This window comes from Leptonychotes weddellii, chromosome 4 (assembly GCF_054177405.1).
Source record: "Leptonychotes weddellii isolate Sample4059 chromosome 4, ASM5417740v2, whole genome shotgun sequence".
NCBI lineage: Eukaryota > Metazoa > Chordata > Mammalia > Carnivora > Phocidae > Leptonychotes > Leptonychotes weddellii.
Genome location: NC_138372.1, coordinates 168,245,705 through 168,273,195, shown reverse-complemented (window position 1 = coordinate 168,273,195; position 27,491 = coordinate 168,245,705). Strand labels below are relative to the sequence as shown.

General features: G+C 46.1%; 1 protein-coding gene across 17 annotated transcripts in view; it reads left to right on the top strand.

The window, feature by feature from the left end:
• PTK2 (protein tyrosine kinase 2) overlaps window positions 1-27,491 on the top strand; it is a 261,505-nt gene that overhangs the window by 167,013 nt on the left and 67,001 nt on the right. For 9 of the 17 annotated variants that reach the window (XM_081816607.1, XM_081816604.1, XM_081816600.1 and 6 more), the window contains 7 exons: window positions 947-977; window positions 3,558-3,610; window positions 14,564-14,647; window positions 15,622-15,639; window positions 21,727-21,783; window positions 23,477-23,497; window positions 24,585-24,682. In XM_081816607.1, coding sequence (XP_081672733.1) covers window positions 947-977; window positions 3,558-3,610; window positions 14,564-14,647; window positions 15,622-15,639; window positions 21,727-21,783; window positions 23,477-23,497; window positions 24,585-24,682 — 362 coding nt within the window. The remainder of the gene's footprint in view (window positions 1-946; window positions 978-3,557; window positions 3,611-14,563; window positions 14,648-15,621; window positions 15,640-21,726; window positions 21,784-23,476; window positions 23,498-24,584; window positions 24,683-27,491) is intronic. The other 8 variants (XM_081816606.1, XM_081816611.1, XM_081816605.1 and 5 more) reach the window with 3 other exon arrangements.

Genomic DNA, 27,491 nt, shown 5'->3' with positions numbered 1-27,491 from the left:
GGCTCAGGTCATGATCCGAGGGTCCTGGGATCGAGCCCCACATCAGGCTCCCTGCTCAGCAGGAAGCCTGCTTCTCCCTCTCCCACTCCCCCTGCTTGTGTTCCCTCTCTCTCTGTGTCTCTCTCTGTCAAATAAATAAACAAAATCCTAAACAAAATCTTTTAAAAAAATAAAAAATAAATAAAATCTTAAAAAAAAAAAGCCAATGAGAGACACTGGAATTTAAAACAAGGGAATGACTTGATGAGTTTGTACTGGGGGAACATGATCCTCGTAGTAACTTAGCCCAGGGATGGATTAGAAGAGAGGATTAGTTAGGTGCCTGTTAGATTTAAACAGATAGAAGACATTGACCTGGGAGCTCTGTGCTTCCTGCTTCACGGAAGGAGGGTGGGGAGAGAGCGTGTCCGCCAACCACCAAATGGAGCCCTGCGCTTCGCTGTGATGAGAGCAGCAAGGGCCGTTGCCGGGAGCCCCGAGCGCACCCCTGTCATGGGTGGCAGGTGACCCCTTGGTCAAGGCCTGCTTGCTTCCTGGGCTGCTCTGGTGCATCAGTCCCTCTGCCTCTGCACATCCCGAGGATTTGTTTTCCTTGTATTTGTGTTTCCTAGACGGGTTTTGGTGTTGCTTCTACTGAGCATTTTTATCAGAGGACAAAATGGCCAGTCCTCTGGTGTAGGGATGTCTTTCACCCACTTATCCCCTCAGGGCTTTGCTCTGATTAGACAGTCCCTCTTACACAATATGCACCTCCATTCGGTTTATTGGGTGTTGTAAATATTGAAAATGAACCACGAAAGCCTAAGATGCACAGTGTAATAACTTCCTTATTAAAGGGTTATTGCTAAATTCTGGACTAAGACTTACCCTTGTTCTCTGATTGCTACACATAATCTTTTCTAAAGAAATAGGGACCTCATCTCTCTCTCTCTCTCTCTTTCTCCAGAAGGTGAACGGGCGTTGCCATCAATACCAAAGTAAGTGCTGCCTTGTGCATTTTGTTACTTATTTGTGTTAGAAACTGTCAAGCAATCACCATGCTTTATTTTCCATTTGCCTGAATCATCGAACTTCTGTGGATACAACTAGGGAGGGAGAAAACAAGTATTTCCAGAAAGAAGTCAAATGAGTTGTAAATTGTGTTATGTATTTAGCTTTAACCAAAAGTGTAAAATGACTTTCCCCTTATCTTAAGTTGATCGGGCAGCTGGAGGACCGTCCCGGTCACAGCACCGGGGAGGCCTGTTGATGGTTTATACTCAGCACTCGCCTTTTAAGAACCTGAGAATTGGTGCCATTCTGGCCGTTTTACAAGTGAGAAAAGTAAACATAAGTAATTTGTGTTCATTTTTTAAGTTGTTGATGTCATGAATTTCATAGTAGATGTGTTGATCTGTAAGATTAAAAAGAATTGAGCAGTGATGCCAGAAGAACTTACTTAGTAACTTCTCTGGGGTCAGCCAGCGTGCGAGGGACTGGGGACCAGAGGAGTTAAAATTGGGAGATATGGACACGTCGGTAAGTAAGCATCAGAGCCGAGTGCTGAGTGCTCTGGGGTGGAACAGAGTCTCACGACACCTGCAGGTGTTGCTGTTGCTCTGTGGATAAAGGCCAGCATCCTTGGGCCAGCAGGCCAGACCCCGACCACTGGCCCCTGCCGGCCCCTCTAGGCTTGCTTCACCACCACTCACGCTCTTCTTCAGCTCTGTTGAACTTCCTTTAGTTACTGGAGTAAATGGTCCTTTCTTTACCTCCAAGCCATTGTAAATGCTCTTCACTCACATGCCCCACTCGTCCTCCAGCCTCTGTAACTTCACCTAGGCCCTGCTCATCTTTCTGGCTCTGGAAACCTCCCACGATCGCCCAGCCAGCCCTGGAGAGCACCCTCGTGTGCTTCCCCATAACACCTTCTTCCTTGCTGGAGGACTTACCACACTTTCCAAACTACCTCTTTGCTCACGCATGCCCGCAGGACCTCATGGACGGCCAGGGTCGTGTGACGTCATAGGCCTGACCCGGGGAGTAGCCGGTGTGTGGGAGGTGCACCATAGCTGTGCGGGGGTGGAGGCATGGGTCAAAGCAGCTTGCTTTCAGCTTTCGGGCACTGTGTTTCACAAACTCAATCATGTTTAATAGATATTTATTAATGTCTCACATTAGGCCAGGAAACTATGCCCAGAATATCTTTAACTGTAGAAAATCTGTAAGAGAAGACTTTGAGGATTAAAATATACAGAATCGTAAACATAGATACAAAAGTGGATGAAGACGGTAGTAGGTAGAAGTGGCAACAGATGCTAGAAACAGTGAATTAAAAAGGAAACTTTAAAAGAGCGCCATTTGCCACAAATCACAGAGCAGCAGACGCTGTGGCGGCTCTTGGTTGGAAAGTGGTGAGATCCGCGTGGCGGTGAGCAAGCGGATTTGCAGCAGCCCCCGGAGACACGGCGTGGGAGAAGAAGAGCCCGCCGCGCGGGCAGCAGGGCCTGGAAGCACACGGCCTGACCTGCTGTCGGGAGCGCGCACCCCGACTTCCCTGTGCGCGTGGTTCAGACAGCTGCCGGGAGTCCCGTAGCCACAGTAGAAGAGGAACCAGTGATTTGTCACACGGCAACTCTGGTTCAGCCCTAAAGCTCATTAGATCTGGGATACGTGGAGAACTCAGTAAAAGGAACTCGGTCCCATGGCTTTATGCTGAGATCACTGATCGTAGGGGCCCCACAGCTGCATACTGAATCTTCCCCATTCTCGAGAGGGATCTACTCTCCAGGTCCCGTATTTCCCGGTGTAAATTCTGTGTGCTAGAACCATTTTCTGTTCAGCACTTCTATAGTACATGCTTATGTATCTGGAAAAAGTTTTCTTTTATAAAAACGTCAAAGTCACTCTGGCATCTAAAGAATCTGGGGTTCCTTTTCTTTCTTGTTTTGTGCTTTCCGAAAATTTAAAACTGAACTATGCTTCTGTTTTTTAAATGTCGCTGAGATTTTTGGCCAAAATTTTATTTTATGTGGGTAGATACGTCAAACACACCTGTTGTTGGGCAATTTTATGAAACAAGTAACCAGATACATTAGGCTTAGTCTGTAAATAATAAAAATAGGTATTAAGGCCCTGCCTGCTTTTTTACATGCTCTGAATTTAAGGAGGACCAGGCATACTCCTGGGTGTTTTTCAAATTATGTTTTAGAGTGCAATTTCAACTCCAGGTGTCTTTTCCCTGTATTTTATAAATGTGGGGCGACCCCTTGCAGTCTAGCATTGCAGTGTAAAATTTGATCTGACCCACATACCCACCGGCTGCTGAGTGGTGATGTAGGGCTGAAGCTGCTGTCACGAGCGGCTCTCTCAGAGCATCTCGGTGTTCCTCCAGTTGCCTGTCGTTTCTAAAACAGTAGAGCAGTCTTGTTATTTTAAGTGCCTCAGTTAGTAGTGCTTAATCTTTTAAAAATCACCCTCGAAAGTGCATGGTCTCCAGGGGAAATGGCATGGTCCTGACTGTAGGCACTCCGTGTTTGTCGGCACGGTGCTCACGGCTCTGCTCCTCTCTGTTCCAGGCTGACCAACAGCGAGAAGCAAGGCATGCGGACACACGCGGTCTCCGTGTCAGGTGAGAGGCTCCACCCAGAAAGCCCCAGATAGCAAGCTGCCAAGCAGAAACGTTCAGGTGCTATAGAAGGAGCAGGCTCTTTATTGTGATTGCTCTTTCTAGAATAGCTTAGAAAGCTAAGCTGTCTGACCACCCAAAGCTCCATAATCTTAACATCATTAAATAGGTTTGAATATGGTTCAAGATTTTCTTTAGAGATGTGTATATGTAATACAAGACTGTATAGACTTGCAAGTTATTTTTCAGTTGTAATGTCATGTTGACCATACTTAGAGTGAACATTTTTATTTTTGAACTTGCCGTTATAATTAATCTTTGCAACTTAGAATGTAACAGTATACACTTTGTGTATTTATTGTTTTGAGTTCAGGAAATGCGAAATGTTTTTCAGTGGTTTCTGTCTTTCACAATTAACATCAAGTGGTGTTTGAATATTGTTTTTTTTAAGAGACATAGTTAAGATACTGGCACAAACAGTATGTTAACTATTTTTTTGCTGGTGTCATGAGTATGGTGTGCTTTCCTTGGTATGTTTTCAAAAAATATGTGCCTTTTCCCCCCATTGAAAAATGTGGGAAATAGAGGAAAGCGGGAACAGGAAGCATCTTCTGTGGACCCAAGTTTGGTGTCTTTTATACGTACACACAGACATGCATGTGTGTGCACACGTGAACACCACACACGGACATGCATGCGTGCATGTACACGTACATATATGCATACACGCATGTCTGCAGTCCGGTCTGAGCTCTGTGCTATGTTTCTACGACAGCAGCTTCCTAATAACTCCAGAGTCTGATAAACTGACTCAGAAGAAACCTAATCCCCATTTGCTTGATTTCCCTTGAGTTAATTTTTCCTGAAATTTAGTTTCGTGCTTTTGCCTAGTCGATGACTATATTCTTTCCTAGTGTTCCAGCATATAAATGCCCCTGCTTATTTTTTATCGTACACAAATACCCCACAAGCCCTCTCTCAGGAAGTGTTCGTGCCCACCTTTGTACACTTGGCAAAGGGACTCTGGTGATGAGCTGCGGGATGCGTCAGAGCACTGTAGTCGCTCCCTGACGAGCTGGAGGGCGTTCTGAGTACTCGAGCTTGGGCCCTTGGCCGGGCTCAGATGCCTGGTAGGCTGCGGGGTTCCCAGCACGCTCTAAAAGAGTAGTCTGTCGTGCTGGCATGCTGCCTTCCCCCCTGTGCTCTCCTAACCCAGCGGTGGTGCTAGGGCACGAGGGGCACTCGGCTGGCGCGCGTTGGGCCTGCCCCTTGTTAGGGCTTTTTGGGCACAGGAGATGGGGCCAACGTAAACCAGGCCCTCAGGGAGTTTGTGATCTAGTTGGAGAGACAAAAGCCACCCTGTGCTGAAGTGGTGAGTGAGGCGAAGGATTCTGTCCATGAGCAGGCCTGGGTCCAGAGGAGAGGACGGCCGGGCACCCCGGGATGACCTGCAGCGTGCCGTGTAGAACGGGTGAGACCGGGGCCAGCTGTCCACCACTCTCTGAGCTCTTCTCCATCGTCCTGCGGGCCGCAAGCAGCTGCACGAGCGAGCCCCGGGGAGCACCCCCGTGCGGGCCAGGGCGCGCCCCAGCCCTACGCTGAAGAGAGAGCAGAGGTGCCCTGTTAGGTGCATCAGGACTCTGCAGCTCAGATGAGGTCCTCAGAGACCCTTCGCGTCTTGTTCCTTCTCCTGTTTTCCTGACCCCCTTTCATCAGTGTCCTCACTGCTTCAGGCTTTGAACCTCAGAGTTTTCAGCACCTGATCATCCTTGAACATCGGGGTTTTACCTCCCGCTGCCACCCATCCTTTCCCGTCCTGCCTTCACTGTTCTCCCTAGCTGTCCCATAGCCACAGGTCTGACCCTCAGTCCCTTCTCCATGTTAATTAATTGAATTGCCATCATACGTATATAATTTAAATAGGCAGCTCTCTGGTCAGAGACTTTCAGTTATAATTTACAGTTAGACAAAGTTTGGGTTCCTTAGCTCAGCCCTCAGAGGCCTCCCTCCCCCCCACCCCACCCCCACACACATTGTCTTCCAGCCTCAGAGAGCAGGGGCCTGTGCTCCCCCACCCACCTTCTCACGGCGGGCATTCAGCTTGCTTGAGCTGTCCCGTTGGCCGGGACGTTGTTGTCATTGTCACGTGTCACAGTCTTCCCGTTCTGATGGTGACACTGTCTCTTGGTGGTAGTCACCACGGTCACCTACCGCTGCCGGCGAAGGAGAGCACTCCGCGTTCAGGGGATCTTTAGCGACAGCACCAGGGGCTCCAGAGTTCGGTGTACCCTAGTCACCCCAGTGCTTGCTCACTTCGGTGAGTTGGGCGAGCAGGTGGGGCGTCCTTCGGTCTTCCACAAAGACTGTAGAACGTAACACCCGGCCCACCAGGAGCCTGCCTCACACTTAACTCAGAAACTGTTACGTTGATGCCTCGAAAACCGGTACTGTTTCTAAACCCTGAGGGTGTTTCTTTACGGAGCGGCCCGGAAACCTGCACCATGTGAAGGTGTTACTGGCCCCCCGAGGGAGAGATCCAGCTGCCCCGGGCCTGCAGACTCTGATTCTGCTTCCCCCACAGCGAGCCATTCTCTTTCTTAAGGCTCCCGGTGTGAGGCTGCCGTCCAGTGGCATGCCGGCCATGAGTGTGTGCTTTTCTGTCATGCTCCATCTCATAGAACCCCTCGCGAGCCCTGCAGGATGGGTATTATTCCAGTTTGACATTTTCCACTTTGCATTAATTCAGTCAGCAAATACTGTGTGCTGGCTCTGTGCAGGCCCTGTTCTGGGTGCAGGGGTATGATGGTGAAAGCAAGGCCAAGTCCCTTCCTTTATGGAGTTGACATTCTGTGGAAGAGACAGACCAGAGATGCTGGATTAAAATCTAGCCGAGAGCAGCAAGGGGGAGGCTACTGAAAACTGTGGTCAAGGGGAGCCTGGCTGGCCCAGTTGGTGGAGTGTGCAGCTCTTGATCTCAGGATCATGAGTTCCAGCCCCACACTGGGAGTAGAGATTACTTAAATAAATAAAGCTTTTTAAGAAATAATAAAATTGCGGTCAAGAAAAGTATCTCTGAGCAGGTAGCATGTGGGCAGGTAACTGTGAGAGCTGGAGCCATGCAGACAGGGAGACACCGAGCACTGGGCCCTGGAGCAGGAGCTTGGAGAAGGCAGGCAGCTGCCAAGGTCGCAGGGAATAGGGAGAGGGACCAGGAGATGCAGCAGGTACAGCAGTCAAGACTTGGAAGCTTGGCCAGGGTCACACACAGCAAGGAGGTGACAGGACTCTCTTTAGTGTTCAGAATGGTTTCACGGCATTAAAACCTTCATGTGCCTTAGATATGATCTTGTTTAATCCCTACGACAGCCTTACAGGGCCTTTTTCATCCGCGTTTCACAGATCTGAGGAAAGAAGTTCAGAAGGTAAACCAATGTGTTAGTGTCACACCTGAAATTGAGGGAGCCAGGATTGGAACTCGGTCATTATTGCTCCCCAGGTGATTGTCTTTCAGTGCCGGTTTAGAGGAGTTTCCCTCGGGTACAGATGAAGAAGCACTTGGAAGGTGGAGAAAGTGGAACTTGTGTGACTGCCCTGTTTCTGAAAAGTTCTTATCTTACCTGGTCTTCAAGACCAGATTCAGGGGCGCCTGGGTGGCTCAGACGGTTAAGCGTCTGCCTTCGCCTCAGGTCATGATCCCAGGGTCCTGGGATCGAGTCCCACATCGGGCTCCCTGCTCCTTGGGAGCCTGCTTCTCCCTCTGCTTCTCTCTCTCTCTCTCTGTCTCTCATGAATAAATAAATAAAATCTTAAAAAAAAAAAAAAGACCAGATTCAGATGTCACCACCTCCTAGAAGCCTTCCCGGACTACTCCAGGACTCCTTCCTCAGAGTGTTCTAGCCCACTGTGCATCTTTCTGTTATGGAAAGTCTTTAGATGGATGTGATCATTTTGGAAATCATCTTGTGCACTAGATCAGAGCCCCATCATAGGCAAAGACATGTTCTGTTTGTCTGCTTATTGACTGGGACATCAGTACTTAGTTAACTCTTTTTAAGTGAGTCAGTGGATGCCTGAGCAAGGTGTGGAGACAGGCCAGGACTTAGGAATGCAGTTCCAGGAGCTAAAGCAGAAGGAAGAAGGGCAGGAACACCCCGAGCTTGCAGGGACACGAGAGTCGCTGGGTTCTCAGATGATGGCCTGTGAGGTCATCACTGTGAGTTGTTCTGGATGCTACTGTGGAGGATTTGGGCAAGGGGCCTGGAAGCTCACCAACAGGAAGAATGAGGATCTAGATAACTGAAGACCGTTTTCAACTCTTGATGGATCCCTGGTTGGGAAATGAAGCAGAATCCTGACTTTGAGAGAGGAGGGACCAGGCACTCATTCTTATTTCCTTGCAAAGTAAATGTCAGTATTTGATCATCTTAATTAAGATCAAAAATTATAACCCACGTTGAATATATGGAGAGTTTATCTTTGAAATCTAGACAAAGTTTCCCTATGAAAATAAATGTAACACTGAGAGATTTAAAGAATAACAGCACATTTCCCTGGGCACCTCATTCTGAGGGCCTAAAGCAATTGTTTTTAGCCTAGTTATTAAGTTTTTGGAAACGTGCATATTATAGAGCTCAGGTAGGACCCAGAGGCCAGTGCTTGCAGGAAGGGGCTGTGAATGCCGCAGGGAGGGGCGTGGCCTACGTCCTGGACGCGGCTTGAGCCGTGCGCGCGCGGGCGCGCGCGCGCGCGCGTGCCTGTACATGTGCGTGTGTGTGTGAATTCTCCAGGAACACAGGGCAGTGAATAAAGCTGAATTTTAAATGTTTTGAAGGCGCAAACTTTTGGTTTTTTTGTTTGGTTCGTTTTTGTGTTTTAGGGGTTTTTTGGTTTGTTTTTTAGACCTTACTGTGACAAGAAGTACAGGACCACACGTGGTGATGATGCCACCACATTCTGAACAGGGCTCCTGTTGAATGTTTCAGTTACATAAAATGGGATCAGAGATTGTAGAACATTTTTCTCTTTTGTATTTCTGCCATGAAAACCGACATAGTGACCTTTTTTTTTGATTCTTTCTGCTGAGCCCTATGTGATGGTACTTTTTCAGTATTTACTGCAATTTAAACAGTTTTAACTTTGTAACAGATTCTTTGGTTCAGTTGTTAATCATGCATCATCATTTCCTTTACTACTTTTAGGTTTTTCAACTTAGTGACTAAAAATTATTCTAAACTAAAATATATTGAACAAAATAAATGTTACTTGCTTTCGGCTGATTCATTATAAATTTTACAAGTCACTTATATATACAAAAACAGTTTGTGAACTGTGAAGTTCTATAAAGTACAAGGTGGTATGTACCTAGTCCATAATAATTGTTGCACTTATCCTCTTCCCGGGGCCTCTGAAATACCAGGTCTGTGGCTCGCTTGTCGCTGTGCGCAGCCTCGTGTAAAACATGAGCAGGTATTTATACAGGAACGAGGCCCAGAGATGATGCCTGACTTGTTCACGTGCGTTATCTTGTTTAAACCTCAGGACACTCTTCCTCGTGCTGTTTCCACTTTACAGGTAGGGAAATTAAGACTCAAAGTTGAGGTGGCCTGGCCCAGTTCACATAGTAAGTAATAGAAAGCCTGATTGAAACCAATGTCTTGAACTCCAAAAACCACTGTCTTTACATTGGACTACACCGAATTGTTCAGAAGCTTAGTGACTTTCTATGTGGAAGGGAGGACTGGTTTGGAAGAGTCTGAGTGTGACTGCATGCATTGTAGTCTGTCCCCCCATTTGTTAAGAATAGCATAGCGCTGACTCATTTCTGACATTCTTCTGTTAAAATTCGAAAGTCTGCCCTATACTCAGGTTTGAAAGAATTTCTTTTGTCTAGTTTACATGCTAGCTTCAATTTTGACAGTGCTGTGATTTACAGGGTAGTCTCTGCCTATTGCTGAAAGCTTGATTTTAACACTAGCTTTTGGGAATTTTTTTTAAGTTCCCTAATTTAGAGTATTAGCACCTAGTACATGCAAAGTTAATTTTTGTAAATTAGGTGCTCTGTGACATAATTTAATCAAATCGATGCTGCTGATTATTTTTATGTGCAGGAAGTGTAAGTGTTGGATGTTATTGACTTGTTCCTAGTACCTGGCTTACCCGAAACTCTTCTCATTTCAACGATCACGAATAGGGTTCTATAATCAGTCTCATGTTAGGAGAGACTTTTAGCCATTGAGAGGTTCACAGCGGTGTCTCCCTCGGTATGGTCAGGATGGCTGATGGTCTGGTGCATGAATGGCCGGAGCACCCCACTGTGCTGGCTTCTCTCCACCACCATTATTAGGTCATTTGAACTCTCTTTGCCTCTGCTGAGATTTGGGCTACCGAACCATCTGCCTCTCCTCTCTGGCTTCTAAAGGAATTGAGAAAAATGCTCTGTGGAGTCATATGGGTACTGAAATATCTATGTCGTATATTATAGTCTCCAGAGCTAAACTGGCTTCCTAGTCCTAAGACTTGAGTTGGACTTGACCCCTCGGCTGCAGGGGTCAAGGAGGCCTTGACATGTGGAGGCCCCCTGCAGGGAGCAGCCTGAGACACATCCCAGTCAGAAAAAGCCCACATGAAAAGCAGAACAATGAGTACGAGAGCAGACTAAAGAGGGAATTCACTTTTCCACACTTTCCAGGCCACACGAATCTGTTACCTTAGCCCCGTGCACCTGTTTCCAGAATGGAGCGTATGCCCACCTTCCCCCTAATCAACCTCCACTAATAGGGGGCAATGCAGTGCTTTATCTACTGAAGAAATTGTGTCACTTACGCTGTTGTCCCCCATACTCTGGCTCTGGCTAGGGACACCTCTGTGACACTGTCTGAACATGCTCCTCTTGGGCCCCTGCATTTTATTTCCCGGGCGCTGCTTATTAGGATCAAGGGAAGTTTGATCAGATTCAGGCTCAGTGATTTTTTTTTTTTTTTTTTTTTTTTTTTACAAGAATACATCTGACTGTCTCTCTTCATGACATGAAGACTGACCAGTAGATTTGGTCAGTTTGTGACCATCCATTATAAAGTTCCTGTGAGCATTACACCCGATGGCCTTTGTGGCCATTGACTTGCATGTCTGGATTCTGTCAGGGGCCGCAAAGTGGCCACACCTGACTTCTGCCACGTCTTTGTTTATTTAGCTATTATACTTACAAAGAAGGCTTTTCCTCGGCTGTTCAGTTACCCTGAGAAATGCTTCCTGCTGGAAAGACAAGAAAACTACCTCGTTCATTCCCTTTATTTTCCAGTTTTTAAAATGGTGAGTTGCCTCCCTGGCCAGATCTTATTCTTCTGTGCTTTCTTTTTTTGAGCATCATTATGAATTTGTGGGTTTTGGTATTATCAGGGGCAGGGAGGGCTCCCATGATCGACCCAGGTTGGATGATTGCTAGGGCAGTTTCCCCCACGTACATCGTCAGCCCTGACCATCTGAGCAAAGGAACGGGCCTGAGACGTACGGTCACAGGGACTGCTGCTTTACTTGTTAATAAAGACGAGCAGGAAAGCGCCGACCCCTCAGACTGACCCCGGCTATGCCAGCATCTTGAGAAGTCCCATGTGTCATCTCCCACCCTTCACTTACATGTAATCCACAGCATCTCCCCCAAGCCTCTGGTCACCTCCCCTACCCAGCACTGGCCCTGCCCTGGGGGCGCCGCTGCCCCACCGTCCTCATAGCCACGGCTGTGGTTTCCCTTCAGAGCCATTGTCAAACTGGGCATGGAGGTGAACTCAGTATCCTTTGCTTCTTGTTAACTCTTCCAGACTATTCTCCCTCAGAAACGCATGTATCAGAACAAGACTCTCCTGCATTTCTGGCTCACTGCTACCCCCAGGTACCTCTCCAAGTTCTGGGTGATTTCCGTGTCCATGGGAGAGGATTCTTCCAACCCCTAGCCCTTCTGAGCAGGGCTCTGGCTCTCTTCTCACGCCCCTACAACAGAACTCTGCACGAGAGGCTTGCACCATCAGTCTGCTGCTGGAGATAGCCCTTCTCCAGCTTCCTGCCTGCCGGCCTTGCTGCTGGCACCCCACTCTGCATGTTGGACGACCCCAGGTCTCAGTCTTCCGGCCTCTTCCCTGCCGCCAGTCGCCTCCTTGGGGATCTTACCGTGTTTCGTGCCTTAATTATGCTGGCGACTCCCAAGTTGTCATCTTGATCCCAGAAGCTTCCCTAAGCTCGACTCTTGCAGCCAACTACCTCTTCAGCACATCCACTCTGGGGGCTCACGGGCATCTTAATATGCTGGTCTCCCCACCAAGCATGCACCTCTCAGTCTCCCCTCTTAGTAAGTGGTGGTTCCTTGCTTCTGGCTGATCGGACCAGAGTCTTTGGGCCTGTTCTGGTACTGCGCTGCTTCTGCCTCTATATTCAGTCGATTGGCACATCCTAACGGGCTCAGTCCTCTGAATATATTCAGTCCAGCTTCCACACAGCTGCCGTTGTTCAGGGGCACACACTCTGTGCCTGGTTTGTTGCAGTGGCCTGGCAGGTCTCCCCGCACGCTTTAGCAGCCCCCCAGGAAACGTTTGAAAGCTAAAGCCGATCACGTCACTTCTTTCTTATGTGCATCTGCCCCGTGTCATTCCCAGTGACAGCCAGAGCCCAGACGTGGGCTCCCTGGTGCGCACCACCACTGACAGCATTCCCCACCCCCCTCACTCTTCTGTCGCCCTGCCTGACCTCCCTGCTCCTGGGCAAGTGGCCCAGGCTCACCTCTGCAGAGCAGGGCCTGCTCAGCTGCTGTTTGTTGGCCCAGGTGTTTTTACTGCCCTCTCCCTCTGCCCCTCAAAGGCTTTTTGCAAGTGACTCCTTCCATATTTAACGTTGCAGCACCACTGGAAAATACTCCCTGCCCACTTCAGCTCTGTTTTTCTCTGTGGCACTTAGTATTGACACACCAGGTAATTTACCTTTTTGTTTATTGTTTTTGCCCCATACTAGAACATAAGCTGATTAAGGTAGGAGTCGGGGGTCTGTTTCACTGCTGTAAACCAAGCATCTACACAGTGTGCCCTGCTCATGGTAGGTGTTCAATAAATGTAAAGTAATCCTCTTGAATAAAATAACGTACCTAAATAAACAGAAGAGTCCTAACAGCATTTTTATTTAATGATGTGGGATAATCTTGATATGACTGAAGAAGAGTTATATTTTTTAAAAACTATTTGCTTCTTAAATCAATATAAAGAGTACTCAGGTCAGTTTCGAAATAAAATAAGCAATAGAAAAATGGGACTAGCTCGCACTTATGTGGTGGCTGCCCCGGGCCAGGTGCCTGGGGAACCCCATGGGACCCTCTCCACAGCTCTCTATGGGGGATGCCTCTGTCGCTGCCTCATTTTACAAATAAACAAGTTCAGTAACTTTTCCAAGGTCAAAGAATGAGGAGGGGAGCCCGCATCTCAATTCAAATATGTGTTCTTTGTATTCTTTATGTTTCCGTAATTCCACACCTAAAGAATGGGTTTAAGAACAGTAAAATGAAGTCTCTCATATTCTTTACTGGGATTCACCATGTTCGTATTTTGGCCCACTAATCTTCGCTCAGTTTTTCCCCCTGGAGCCATTTGAAAGCACTTGCGGGCATGTTGTGCCCCTTCACTTACAAATGTTCCAGTGTATATTTCCTAAGACCAAAGATGTCCTCTTACACGATCACAGTGTAATTACTGAAATCAGAAAACTGACTCCTGACAGAATGCCGTCACCTCCCCCCACCGTCCGGGTGCCTGTCTCTCCTGTCACATCCCATGGAGCTCTTGCCCCTGCCCTCATCCTCAGCTCCAGGCCCGGGCTCCTTCCGGCCTGACAGCATGCATTCAGGCTTTGCGCCAGGCCCCTGGTCTTAACCGACAACCACAGGGAGCTGCACCCTCCTGATGGCGGTGGAAGGTGAAACCCTCAGTAACGGGGTCAGGATCACAGCACAGCGACTGAAATATCACTACGTTGTCTGTTTCTGTTCCTCTCACTTCTGTTCCTAACACGTTGATACCGTCTGTTAGTCCCGGCCATCAGTTGATCCCAGCCCTGCTCTCCCTGGGCCACCCCTGAAGTCCTTTCTTGAGGGGATCCCATGGGGATGTGGTTAAGTGTTCCATGTCTCCTGTGTCTTTTCTGTCTTCAAGAGCTACATCTCCTGTTTTGACTTCACTTTGACAGAAGCCCGCTGTTCCCCGTACCATACTGTAATCGTTGCTTCTCCACGCAGCTGTGCTGTGTTCTTGGCGGGCTGGGCGGCAGCCAGCGTCCAGGGCAGAGGCGACTGTCACAGTTGACAGTATGTGAGCGAGGCAGTGAGTGAGCAGACGATGTTAGGGGGCAGGGGGCTTTTCAGCCTGGGTATTCAGCCATCCTCATCGCTAGTTTTGCGTTAAAGTCATTTATTTCGGGTGTACATTTAAGGTCTGTGAGTCTGTGTCTTTGCTGATAATTTGGGGAAAATTGCTCATAAAACTCTTCCACAAATCAGAATCTGCTAGTTTCTGGCAATTTTTTCTTTATGATGAATGTCCACAGGATTCTTGAATTATTTATTTGTCTTTGTTTTTTGTCTTGTTTCGTTTGGGTTCAGTTTTGCTATTTGTAAAAATGTTTGTAATGCCTTCACGTGGCTGGCTCTGCACAGCTGGGAGACTCGTGCGTCTGGCTAAAAGTTTCTGTATCTAGTGCTAATCTTTGCTAAAAGAGAAACTTGTATTTTAAAATATTAGTATGTTTTTTAAAACGGAAGTCAATCACAGTGAGAAATAAAGTATGCCAATCGTGAAATAAAAGCATTGCAGTTCTGTATTTGCTTTTATAGAACTGCCTTAAAATGTGTAACATAAGTTTTCTTTTGTATTTTTGTATGAAATAATGTGTTTCTATTTTTCTCTTTCTTCCTCTTGCCTCTTTATAAAGGAGTCAGTCCCTGCCAGCATAAAGTTAAGAAAGCTAGGCGCCTTCTCCCTTTGGTCTTCTGTTCCCATGAGCCTTCTCCTACGGGTACTGCGCTTGCTCGCGCCAGCTCGCACTAACCGCCGCGCCCCGGCAGCGGGCCTAACCGGACGCTTGTAGATTGTCCCGAGCAGAGTGTGCCTTAACTGGGTGTCCGCGTCCGGGCTGTCTGCCGCTCAGCAGCCATATGGGGGCGACGGTTCACGTTGACCGTCTCTGGGCTGCTCTCCAAGAGAAGACTTTTTGTTTGCCTGTTTGCTGGTTTTTAAATGCATGACAGGGCGAGGCGTGGCTTCCTGGTTTCATTTGTGGGGCCAGCAGGTACCTCGTTTTACACTGTGTGTTTCCTAAAGTAGCATGCAGCTGAGTGAAGGATGGTCGGAGTAAGCCCCAGTCTGCTTGTCATGCTTTGCTGGCAGATACTCGGAGCTGCTGCAGAGCGGAGATAGCCAGGCCACTTGGATCGTTTTCTGGAAAGCAAAGATTATTTGTAATAATCAGAACAGGAATTTCTCCAAACACTGCATGAATTTAAATGGAAACTTGACTTGTAGTACAGCTTATGTGCTGGGCCTGGCCTGGGGCTCTGTGTAATAGGAGCCCATGACTCCCTGGGGGAGGCTAAGCTTCACCAGACACATTGATGACTACTTATCTTCATTTTTATCTGACAGGATGCAAATTCCCTTTGAGGGGGTCCAGGCTATTTTTAGCATTTAACTGTGAGCGCCTATCAGATTAATTTTGCTCAGTATGGTAGAGACCAGCTTTACAGAACTGCCGTGGAACTTTGTATGACATGTGGACAGGTGGAAACTCAGCATAATGCCCTTACACCAAGTAAACACACTCACGACTGCAGTCGCTCTTTTCATCTTTTGAATTAGACCTGGGGGGTGATTTTTTTGTTTTCCTTGTGCTTTGACTTACTTGTCTTTTTAATAGTGTGTCTCCCTCTCTCCCCTCCCCACCCTCCTTCCTCCCCCACTCTCCCTTTCTTTGCATGCTACCTGGATCTGCAGATGAAATTAGTGGGGACGGTAATATTTATTTTCACATTTGTGTTACTAATATGAGAATTATTTATTCATAAATATGGTTCAGTATTTAATGAAAGGCAAAATGTGGTTTTGATCTAAAACAAGTATGAAAAAATGATGTGAACAAATGATCTCTTAAAAATTGTTTAGGGCTTTGCCAGTTTCTCTGATGTCTCAGTGGTGTATTTGAGTTGTATATACACATAGTGAATTTTCTAGATTTCATGATTAAAACTTTAGGTTTCTAGAACAGTTGTCAAAATGGTACTAGTCAACAAGATTAGTTACACTTGAAAGCTGTAAATGATAGAAATCCATAGAGGATTTCCCAAGTACGGTGTGTGTGTGTGTATGTGTCTATAGATATATATAATAATTCTTAGTTTGGGAGTGGGTAGTAGAAAGGAAGGAACAAAAAGTGATTTTTAAGAATCGCACACAAGCTAGTTAAAGAAATATCAGCAACAGTGATGAGGACGATTCTTCAAAGGTTTGAGGGTAGCACTTAAAAAACGAGAAATTTGAAAGTCATGTGTTGTGTTTTATGTTCCCCACTTCATGTGTTGCCTGCATGAAACTCTATACTCTTTACACTAAACTCAAATTAGGGAGGATTGCATTTTTCCTCATGATTAAAGGAGAGAATGCTTTTACTGAAGATTTCCCCTGTGTCATTTTCATGGTAGGATTAACTCGAGTAGTGAAAGATCTTAACTAAACATGACTTTGGCAAAGTGTGTCTGGGCCGTGGGGCTGACAGCATGGAGATCCACTCCTTGGTAGTTACCAGTTAGTTAGCGGCTGCTGCTGGCACGGAGTCCCCCGTGTGCAGGCATGTGACTCCGGGAGTTGTCCTCTCTGCAGAGCCCGAGAGGGGCCTGATGAGCCCAGGGTGGAGAGACTCCCGAGGCCGAGGCCGCTGCAGGATGCGTGATCAGGAGGGAGACTCCAGCCCCCACTGCCCCATCATGTCACCAGCAGCCTAGTTGACTGGTCCTGAGCAAATTGCTTCATCTTGTGTGTCTTCATCCGTAAAAGGTCTCAGCGGTTGTTGTGAGGATTACTGTGAAAGCATGAGAATTTGAACAAATGTTTATAAACATGAGGTTATTCCCACATGCTCTATGTAATGAAACCATTTTCCCACGTTTTACTTTCCCAGTTCTGTCAATCAGATAGGGCAAGTATTTCTGTTCCCATTTTATAGATGAATAAGCTGGGCCTTAAGGCATTAGTCACTTGGTCTAGGTCAGGGGTCCACAAACAGGCCCATGGGCAAGATACAGCCCACCTCTTGTTTTTGTATTGCCGCTGGAGCATAGAATGATTATTACTTTTTTTAATGATTGGGGAAAAATCAGAAGAAGAATAGTATTTTTGGCATCAAAACTCTATGAAATTCACATTTCAGTGTCCACAGGTGAGCCTTTATTGGAGCATAGGCACACCCACTTGTGTACAGAGGGCTGCTCAGGGGTGGGCAGGGGCCGCAGAGACGGTGACCAGCAGAGTCTGAAAGACCCGCTGTCTAAGCCGTGACCGGAAAGAGCTGCTGACCCTGGTCGAGGTCAGAAAGCAGTTGATGTGAAAGAGCACAGCGGGCCCTTCCCAGCCGCCCAGAAGAGAGCTCTTCCCCTGCTTGCCAGGGCCTCCGGGCCGGTGTCGCATGGCAGTCACCAGGTGGGAGGGGAGTCCCACGGAATTGCCTGAGTGGTCTTGTCACTGTAGAGATGCTCTGTGGGACAGATGCCTCGTTCCGACTCTCTGAGGGAGGACAGCCGGGGGCGCAGGTTTTTAGCACTGCAGGTGTCCAAGCCAGGGCCCGAGCACCACCAGGGGAAGGGGCCCCGTTTTTCTGCCAGGCGAGTAGAGGAGGTGCGCCAGAACCACACCACCGACCCCCTCTTCCGTGGGAGGTTGAGCGGATCGTCAGCACTTGAGACGTGTGTGAGCCTGAAGGCCTTTGGGAGTTGCGCGGGCCCGCGCTCCCCAGACTTCAGCGGCCTCAGGCTGGGTGACAGAGCGGGAGGCTAGGACACTGGGCCGCTGTGTCAGTGCTCTCTAGCCACGTGACAGCCGTTTACCTTGCTCTAAGACGAGAACTTGGCTCTTTTCTCTCCTGATTTCTGAGCTGTCAGTTTCTGTCCTTTTTACGTTGTCTTCCTCTCTTTTTAATTTTACCTAACCTTTCAAATTATAATGTTGTACAAGGTTTCAGGAATCTCCATTTTTAAAAATGTTTCTTTTGAAATATTTGATTAATATTAATCAAATATTTGAAACAGTCTCCCAAATACACAGGCCCCCATCTGGTGAACATCTCTGGAGCAGAACTCTGCCTGTGTTGGGGGGTGGGGGAGGAGGTTCCCAAAATATCCCTAGAGGAATATTCCATAGTTTCATAGCATAGGGTATCTGATCTCACAAATAAAAGTCCCCAGGGGCGCCGGGCTGGCTTAGTCAGTGGAGTGTGCGGCTCTTGATCTCAGGGTTGTGAGTTCCAGTTCCACATTAGGTGCGGAGATGACTTAAAAGAAAAAACCTTTAAGGACAAGTAAGAGTCCCTGTCAGCATTGTGGAGGATAGTACGGGATGAGGCTCTGTGCCTGAGTGTTGCTATGAACACCAGCCCACCACTGATCAGCACTGGGATCTTGAGGAACTCACGTGTGCCCTGGGAGCCTCAGTTTCCTGTCTACAAAGCGGGATGATGTTAGCAGTACCACCTCATCGGATAAGCGATCACAGCTTCTAGCAGTGTCTGCAGTGTGGTGCGTTCTCAGTAATGCTGCCGCCATCATCCATAAGCGGATCTGCCTTCCCTTACTTGTGCCCAGATCTAGAACCTGTTTCCTTTTTTCATGTTTCTTTTCCTTGTGTCATGGGGGCAGGCAGTTTCAGGCTGGGCTCCAGTTTTTCAGGGGCCCTTAAGTGTGTAAAAATACCTCTCATGCCAGAATCATAAAATCCTGTAATCCTAAAAACCAGGGAAGAAAAATAGAGCCAAATTAATATTAAGAATTCTTGGAGAACTATGCCAAGTATTGCAACTTGAGAGCTCCTCTGTGGGTCACAGTGACACTTTTGTAGGTCTCTGTCCCTTCAGCAGCAGTGGTTCTGCTCCATAAGAACCAGCTGCCAGAGGACACAGCACTGCTGAATGCAGTAAAAATTGTCTAGTCCTGTTACACCACAGTACACAGCCTACACCCCAGATGTCACCCTGAGTCATTCCCAGACAGCTTTGATATCCCCAAAGGTTCTATATAGAATTCACATAGCCTTGAGAGGGAAAAATTACAGGCTCTTTCTTAGATTGTGTGAATTAATTAAAGCATCTGCAACTTGATTTTTCCCAAATCAGTGTTGTTTGCTAGCCTGATATCTATTAGCCATTTTATTTTTATGGCTTCAGAGTTGTTTCAGAGGTCGGGATTTCGAGAGAGGCTTTTCTAAAAAGAGGCTGTCCCAGAAGCCAATGCAGTCACTCAGAGGGGCCGACCCAGAGTCTCAGCAGGCAGGAAGCCCTCGCTGCCAGGTTCCTCCCGTAGAGCCCGCAGAAGAAGCAAAACCGCAAGGAGCTACGATTTTGTGATCAGCTGTTATGTGCAGGTCCACACCTCGACTTTGTATGTATCTCCTGTAATCCTCATAACAACCCTGCAAGGTGGCTGTGTGCTCCCATTGTCCACGTGAGGGCCCAGCTGCAGCACAGACAGGTGAGGTGGCCTCGCGGGAGGGCGTGGGCTGCCCCCGAACGCGGGGGCTGGGCCTGTCCGGTGCACCGCAACTCTGCCCCATCCGGGCTGCACGGCCCTGCACAGGCCACATCGCGTCCTTGCCTCAGCTGTAGTCCCCTCACCACGCGGTTGCAGTGAAGTCGTCCTCTGTTCAGCCAATACGGACCTGGCCCCTTCTCTGTGCTGGGCCCCGTGTTAGATGTGGAGAAGTGCTGTGCTCCCCTGGGCTCTCCGTCTGGAGCGGGGCAGACAGTGGCCAAGGAACCAAGGACTGCCAGCTAGCAGGTAGTGATGAGGACTGGGGAAAGCAAACCAGGCAGCATGATGAAGAGTGATGGGGTGGGGGGCAGGTCCGTTGGAGGCGAGGTCTCTGGCTGGGTAACACTTTGGCCGAAACCAGAATTTCTGGCTAAGCCGGCAAGAGCTCCAGCACATGGTAAGTCCTTGGCAAGAGGCAGCTTTGTGCCCTTCTCCATCAGGCAGGCAGTGACCCCACAGCCATGTGCTGTTGATTGATCCATGGCGTCTCCTCAGTAGAGCCAGGGCCAGGGGTTGGGAACAGGGCAGCGGGGGGAGCAGGCAGGGGCCGGGGGTCTGGCAGCTGTCACGGCCAGGGTCCTGCCACCCAGGTTCACCCACCGCATCTGGCCTCTGCAGGTGCGTGCTTTGTAGGAAAGAAGGCAGGGAGGGTAGCGTCTGTTGCTCGTGGAAATTCTACGTTAGGTAGCTTTCTCAGGGGAGGGTATAAATTATAGAATAAGGAGAGAAGGCAATGAGTAAATGCCATGTGTGTGACATGTTGCTTCTCTTGTCTCAGCTACTCGTGTAGATTCCTCCTCTGCTTGGTCCTTTTTCGTAAAGTGCCTTAGTGATTCCCTGCCGTCCCCGAATACCATTTCCCACCGTCCTTCATTAAGCCCGCCTACACAAAAGCAAAGCTGTAGGCTAGAACATGCCCGTTCGCTGAGAACAGGATAAGAGGGGGAAACAGAAATAAAAGAATGTAGGGTTGGGGGTAGATTAAATGTTTTTCTTTAATCCTGTAAGTAGTGTTACTTAGAACATGTAAGAATGATAGAGATTATCCACCTTTCACGTAGGACTTAGGAATAGTTTACATTTACTAAATGCTTTAAGGAAAATTGATTTATTGACTTCGTATTCTGCCAGCTGAATTTTTTTTTTTTTACTTTAATCGTTTTTAATTAAGAAGTAAATTCTTCCAGTAACTCTTAGGTCTGATCTCAGTCATTACCATAGCAATACGTGGAATGATTGATATCCTAAAGAGTGTAGACTACATATATTCTCTCTTTTCTATAATTTTAATACCTGAATGAAGTAGTAAGAGCAGCACAAAAGGAAGAACATTTAGCTTTTAGTTTTTCTGGGGTTAAAGGTGGATGCTTGGGCAGATTTTCTCTTTGAAGAGCTCTTCTCAAATATAATTCAGGAAGTACTGCCCCTCCTCTCCTGGGTCAGCAGCTTAAATCCGTATACGAGGAGCAGCTAAAGCTTTTCCTCGTTACAGAAAAACAGGCAGGGCGTAAGTCAGCATAATTGTTGTCCAAGTGAGGGTTGTTTTCGTCAAAATAGTTTCCCCATTGATGGAGGTGGGCGTCTAAGTCAGTGTATTACTGAAAGGGGTAGTGGGGACACCGCAACTCCTTGACACCGCCTCAGGAAAGAACTCATTTTAATATGCTGTTTCTTGTCATTTCATTCTTTTTGTTAGATCTTTTACCCTTTTGACATTAATGTGTACTCTTCAGACATCTGGGTGCAAAGCGACAGGAGATAAATTCCTGGGCTGCTTCCACCCTGAACAAACGAAATACGTTACCCACTTAATCTCAACAGTCAGGCCGTCATTTTTGTTTTCCAAGAGGCCAGCCTTCAGATTCTGCTCTAGGGTCTAGTTATGAATAATGGCAGATTCTTGGTTTTTGAGATACCAGTCTTGTTTGGAGAAATCCCAGGAGACCGAAGTGTGGGTTTAAACATGAATTTGGTGCAGTCCAGGGAGAGTTTTGCAGTCGGTACAGATGGGGGGCTTTGAGTCCTGGTCGTAGATGCTCCACGTCTTTCCGTTCTTCACAAGGGCTCTCTGTGCCAGCGTTGTGTACTCCCCGAGAAACAAGTCTGTGTGTTAAAGCAGACTGCACCATGATGTCACTTTTATTTCCATAAATGACTCATGTGTGAGCAAAAATTGGGGAATAGTGTTTTAAGAATATGTTGGCATAGTAGAGGATTTAGGCAGCTCATTTTGCGTTTTCTAATTCTCTTAAAGGCCAGGAGGTCAAATATTTAACCTCTTCCAACATATCTGCTTCCTTTCCTACAGAAACAGATGATTATGCTGAGATTATAGACGAAGAAGATACCTACACCATGCCCTCAAGTAAGTATGCTTCTGATTTTGTTCTCTTTCAGATTTGACAGTATTTAACTTTTAAATATCTCACATTTAAAAGTTTTAGGTATTGTTTTTTAGAACTATTTTTAATAGTTCATTGAGGGCATGACAGAAATATTCTCTTCAACCTTTAGAATTCTATTTCATATTTGGCTAAGTCTGAAGTCAGAAACCTAAAGCTCAAATATCTGTAGTAAGTCTGCTTAGTTACAGGTTTTTCGTAATCTTGTTTCCTGACTCTATGGTAATACAACCTTTATTGGTGACAGAATATCCTCTCTGTAGATGATTGTATTATTTAAAGTTAAATAAATATACACACATGTCTTTTCACTTCTTTGGATACGCATATTCAGTGAATTGCATTTCCCCTTTGAAGCTTCGTTCTTTATTGTCCTTGACTACCAGTTACAAAGAGCTTCCCACCCCCAGTGCAGCCAGTCCCTGCAGCTCAGGGTGGGAGGTGTGGAGAGGGAGAGGCTTCAGTTAGACCCTTCCTGCCGCCTAGGAACGCCAGCATCTGCTTCTCTCTGTTGTGTGCTGCTTCTTGACTGCAGAGAACCTGGAAGCCCCAGATCTCATACTGAAGGATATAGTCCCAGATCTTGGATTGGAGACACACTTGAAATTTCATTCACATTAAAAAAAATGTTGTAGGGACGCCTGGCTGACTCAAGCATGTGACTCTTGATCTCAGAGTCTTGCGTTCAAGCCCCACGTGTGGCATAGGGTTTACTTAAAAAAAATTTTTTTTTTTTTTTAATTTTAAAAAAATGTTTTAAACTGGGCGCCTGGGTGGCTCAGTCGTTAAGCATCTGCCTTCGGCTCAGGTCATGATCCCGGGGTCCTGGGATTGAGCCCCGCATCGGGATCCCTGCTCCACAGGAAGCCTGCCTCTCCCTCTCCCACTCCCCCTGCTTGTGTTCCCTCTCTCACTGTGTCTCTCTCTGTCACATAAATAAATAAAACCTTTAAAAAAAAATGTTTTAAACCTCCCTCTTAAAGAGGCCCAATTATGAGTCTACTGTACAGCCTCAGAGGCCTTAATAATTCAACATCTGAGGTCCTGATTTCAGTAGAGCCGTACATATTTGTAAAATACGTGTTTTGGGTACTTTATTTACCCTGTTGTGTAACTATTTTGAAAGATGCTCTCATTTAGATTAAGAGGCATTACCAACATCAGACCTGCATTATCCCGGGTGCACCCTGAATCCCCTTGTAAGAGCTCTTGTGTTAGAGAGTGGTTCAAAACAGAAGGAAGAGGGGAACCTGGGCATTTTGACTTGCAGTAGCAACATGGAAAATGCTTAAATTTAGGTTAGCCATTTAGTCATTTATACATCCCTGCAGACTATCCAAATTTGTATTTGTGTACTTACTATTCAGTGTTGAGTAGTAAAGGTCCAGACCCCACAAAAATGAGTCATCATGCAGGAATTTACGAGATGGAGATTGAAAAGCATTGTTGACGTCACATCGAGATAATTTGAGGAGATTCAGTTTGCTTGTGTCTAGTCCTCTTTTTTTTTTTTTTTTTTAACTGATGTTTGTTGTTAAAATATTTAGCAAAGTAAACGTTGAAATGTACTCTTGGAGTTTGTTGTTGTTAACCTAATTGCTATTAGTTATTTCTAAGCAAGGTCTTCAATTTTTTTCTCCCTTAATTGCAATACAGAAAGCTATGGAATAGATGAAGGTAACAGGATTCCTTTAAAATAACTGCATTTGCTTGCAATTGCAACCTATGGAATGATGTGGGATGTTTCAGTTTTCAGTTAACTTTTATCTTTAAACTACTTTCCATTGGTTTATTCATGCTGTTAAACCAATGGAACTACTAGCTAAAGTGATTTTAAAGAGGAAAAGAACCATCTAAAATTTGGGTTGGATTTTTCTGTACGGTTTAGAATTTTATAAACCAGGGAGAGATTTGGAAATATTTGGCTATCGTTTTATTCCGTTGGCGGCTACACTAATGGAGTGCGCACAGTGTGGGTTGTGCAGACAGGTTTCCCGGCTGGAGGAAATCAAAATACTAAGTGGTTAATTGGATTAGAATCGATTGACGAGGTTTCTAATGGGTATTTTACTTCCGTGTGCCTCAGCAGCCTACTAAATAATTGGTTTTGTATAAAATCACAACAACTTAATACATTAATTGGAGGCAAATGCTCTCAAAAATATAAAATACTCTTCATGTATAATGTGATATGTTCAGCCTTGACTCCAAGTCACCTGATTTTGAAATTAGTTTTTAGAAGTGACCTCTTTAAACTCTTTTAGCTCTGTGAATAATATAGATAGGATCATAAGAAAGTGGAAAACTCTTAAACTTTTAAAACATAAAGTTTCTCGTGACAGTTTTTTTGTTGCCTCCATATTTTCAAACCAGTTATTTGTTAAATAATTGCTTTAAATAACTGTGTTTTTTAGCCTTTCATATATTAATACTTAAACTAATAGCACTGATTACATAAGCATATAATACTGCTTGGAGAAACTGTTTAGAAAACTATCAGATATAAACTAAATCGACATTAAAAATATGAAAAATCTACCTTTAATAGAACTCACGTGGTCTTGGTAGTTCACGCGATGCCATAACAGTTTACGTAATTCCTTTAAAAATACCGTTTAAGAGAATTCCACTCTGTTTAAAGCATTTTCATAGAATGATGTGCCACCAGTGCGATTTGTACTCATGGATGATAACGAAATGAAAAGCGCGTCAAGTGTAATTCCGACATTTGGAATATTGTACTTACATATATCGTGTTTTGCAGCCAGGGATTATGAGATTCAGAGAGAAAGAATCGAGCTTGGACGGTGCATTGGGGAAGGCCAGTTTGGAGACGTCCATCAAGGCATCTATATGAGCCCAGTAAGTCCTCTGCGGCGACCAGAAACCTGAGCTACTTTTGACCGTTGCCTCTTGTTTGTCTTCATGAGTCCTCAGTTCTTTGAGCTTGTCTTTTACAAAGCTCGTCATACATGTCCGCCTATTTGCTATATTCAGAAACAGAAAAATGGCACACTAAGCTCTTAGAGGGCTGGGTCTGTCTTTTATTCATTTTAATCTCTCAGCCTCTCTCCTCAGTAACAGATTCCACAGTGATTGTTCCATTGCACAGAATCGACAGATAGATGACCAACGTCAACAGCAGGTGGCTCGTATTCCTGCTTACCTGCGTCCTCAAGAAAAGAATATTCGTTTGCCCCAAACTGCCCTCCAAAAGAGATCAACACATTTTTAAAATTTTTTCTTTAAAAAGAGCTTTCTTGAGGTATAAATCACATACTATAAAATTCACTTCTTTAAAACATAAAATTCAGTGGTTTTCTTAGAATATTGCTAGAGCTGTACAGTCCACTGCCCAGTCCATTCTAGAACATTTTCTTTGCCCCAGAAGGAAGTCCCCACATCCATTAGCAGTCACTCCCATATCACCTTCCCCCCGGCCCCTGGCAACCACTCATCTGCTTTCTGCCTCTGTAGATTAACCTGTTCGGGGTATTTCATGTCAGTGGTCTCATACGATATGTGGCCTTTCATGATGGGTTCTTCCAGTTGGCATGTTTTCAGGGGTCATCCACATTGTAGCGTGTATCAGGATTTCATTTCTTGTCACTGCTAAATAACATTCGATCGTATGGATAGACCACTTTTTGTCTGTTTTCCCGTTGATGGTCATTTGGGGTGTTACCATGTCTTAGCTGTTACGAGTAATGCCCCTGTGAACACTCCTGTACAGTTTGTGTGTGAGTGGTTTTCAGTTCTCTTGAGTAGATACCTGGGAGTGGAATTCCTGGGTCACGTGGTAACTGTTCCACTCTTTGACTAACTGCCAGACTGTCTCCAAAGAAGCTGTCCATTTCCATTCTGAGCAGCAGCGGGTAAGGGTGCCCATTTCTCTGCATCCCTACCAGCACTGGTTATCGTATGTGTTTTTATTAGATCAGTGATTTTAAAGCAGCATTTTAAAATAGAGGGTGGCTCAGTTGGTTAAATGTCCCACTCAATTGCAGCTCAGGCCTTGATCTCAGGGTTGTGAGTTCCAGCCCCACATTGGGCTTCACACCTAGCATGGAGCCTACTTTAAAAAAAGAGAGAGATAAAATAATAGTACATACTTGCCCAAGAAACTTTTTTAACTAGAATAGTAACAGATGTACACAGATGGCACTAATAAGAGTGTACAGACTGGGGCGCCTGGGTGGCTCAGTCGGTTGGGCGACTGCCTTCAGCTCGGGTCATGATCCTGGAGTCCCGGGATCGAGTCCCGCATCGGGCTCCCTGCTCAGCGGGGAGTCTGCTTCTCCCTCTGACCCTCCCCCCTCTCATGCTCTCTCTCTCTATTTCATTCTCTCTCTCAAATAAATAAATAAAAAATCTCTAAAAAAAAAAAGAGTGTACAGACTGTCCCCAACTTACAATGGTTGTACTGAAGGATGGTTCGGCTTACAGTTTTTCGACTTTATGATGGTGCAAAAGCGACTTGCATGCAGTAGAAACCATACTTGGAATTTTGAACTTGGATCCTGTTGAAGGCCAGGGGTACACACATCCCCTGTCCTTATGCAGGGTGGCGGCTGCGATCGTGAGGGCCCATCACTGACAGACGGACAACCATTCCGTGCCCACACGGCCGTTCTGTTTGTCAGTTTCAGTAGAGGATTCAGTAAATTGCATGAGCTGTCAACACTTGATTATAAAATACACTTTGTGTGAAATGGTTCTGCCCAACCGCAGGCCTGTGTGAACACTTTCACGCATGGGTAAGGTGGATGCGGCTCAGCTGTGTTGTTTGGGAGGTTAGGTGTGTCACACGCACTTTCAGCTTAGGATGTTTTCAACTTACGGTGGGTTTATCCGGACGTAACTCCATCTTGAGTTAAGGAAGGTCTGTAGTAACACAGATGATTGACCTTCTGTGTCACCCCTGCTTTGGAAACTGCAAATGGCATTTTTCCGTAGTAACTCCATATCTGTCACTTTTTCACGTCCTTCTTACGTGCACTAGGGACATAGTGATCATTACTTTTGTAACCAAAGAGCTAAAGGGGCTTTTTTTGTTTTTTGTTTCTGTCAGGAACAACAGACAATTGCCACCAACGTCACTAAGCAAATCAGAGGTTCCATTTTTTAAAACTTCAGTTTTGAAAGCCTGTGCCTTTGTACTTATAGACAATTCTATCATTTATTATGTATTTCTAGCTGTTAACTTCTCTTTAGTTGTTGTTGTTGTTGTTGTTGTTGTTTTACTCTGTGTTATCTTCCTAATTCTCCTAACTCTGTTCTTTGGGGCAAAATGCAGTAGAAAAAGCCCTGGATCTAAGGTTACTCAAAGACTTCCTAACTCAGGAGACCTCTCTCAATCTCCTGTCAGAGGCAGTCAGATCAGCCAGTTGGTTTCCAGATTTTCCAGATTCCTTCAGCCTGACATTACCTGATGCTGACCAGACTTTTTTTCTTTCCCTGAAGGCCCCACAGCTTTCTGAGTGTATGCCTCCTACCTGAGACCTTTCTCTCTGAATGATTATATTCCATTCTCTATTCTTGCGATCATCCTTTTGAAATAGTGATGCACTCAGAGCAGTTGAACATACTGATTATATTGCTTTCTTCACTGTGCACCTACAATGAAAATTGATTTGCTCATTTTTATTCAGAATCTCGTCTTCATGGCAAG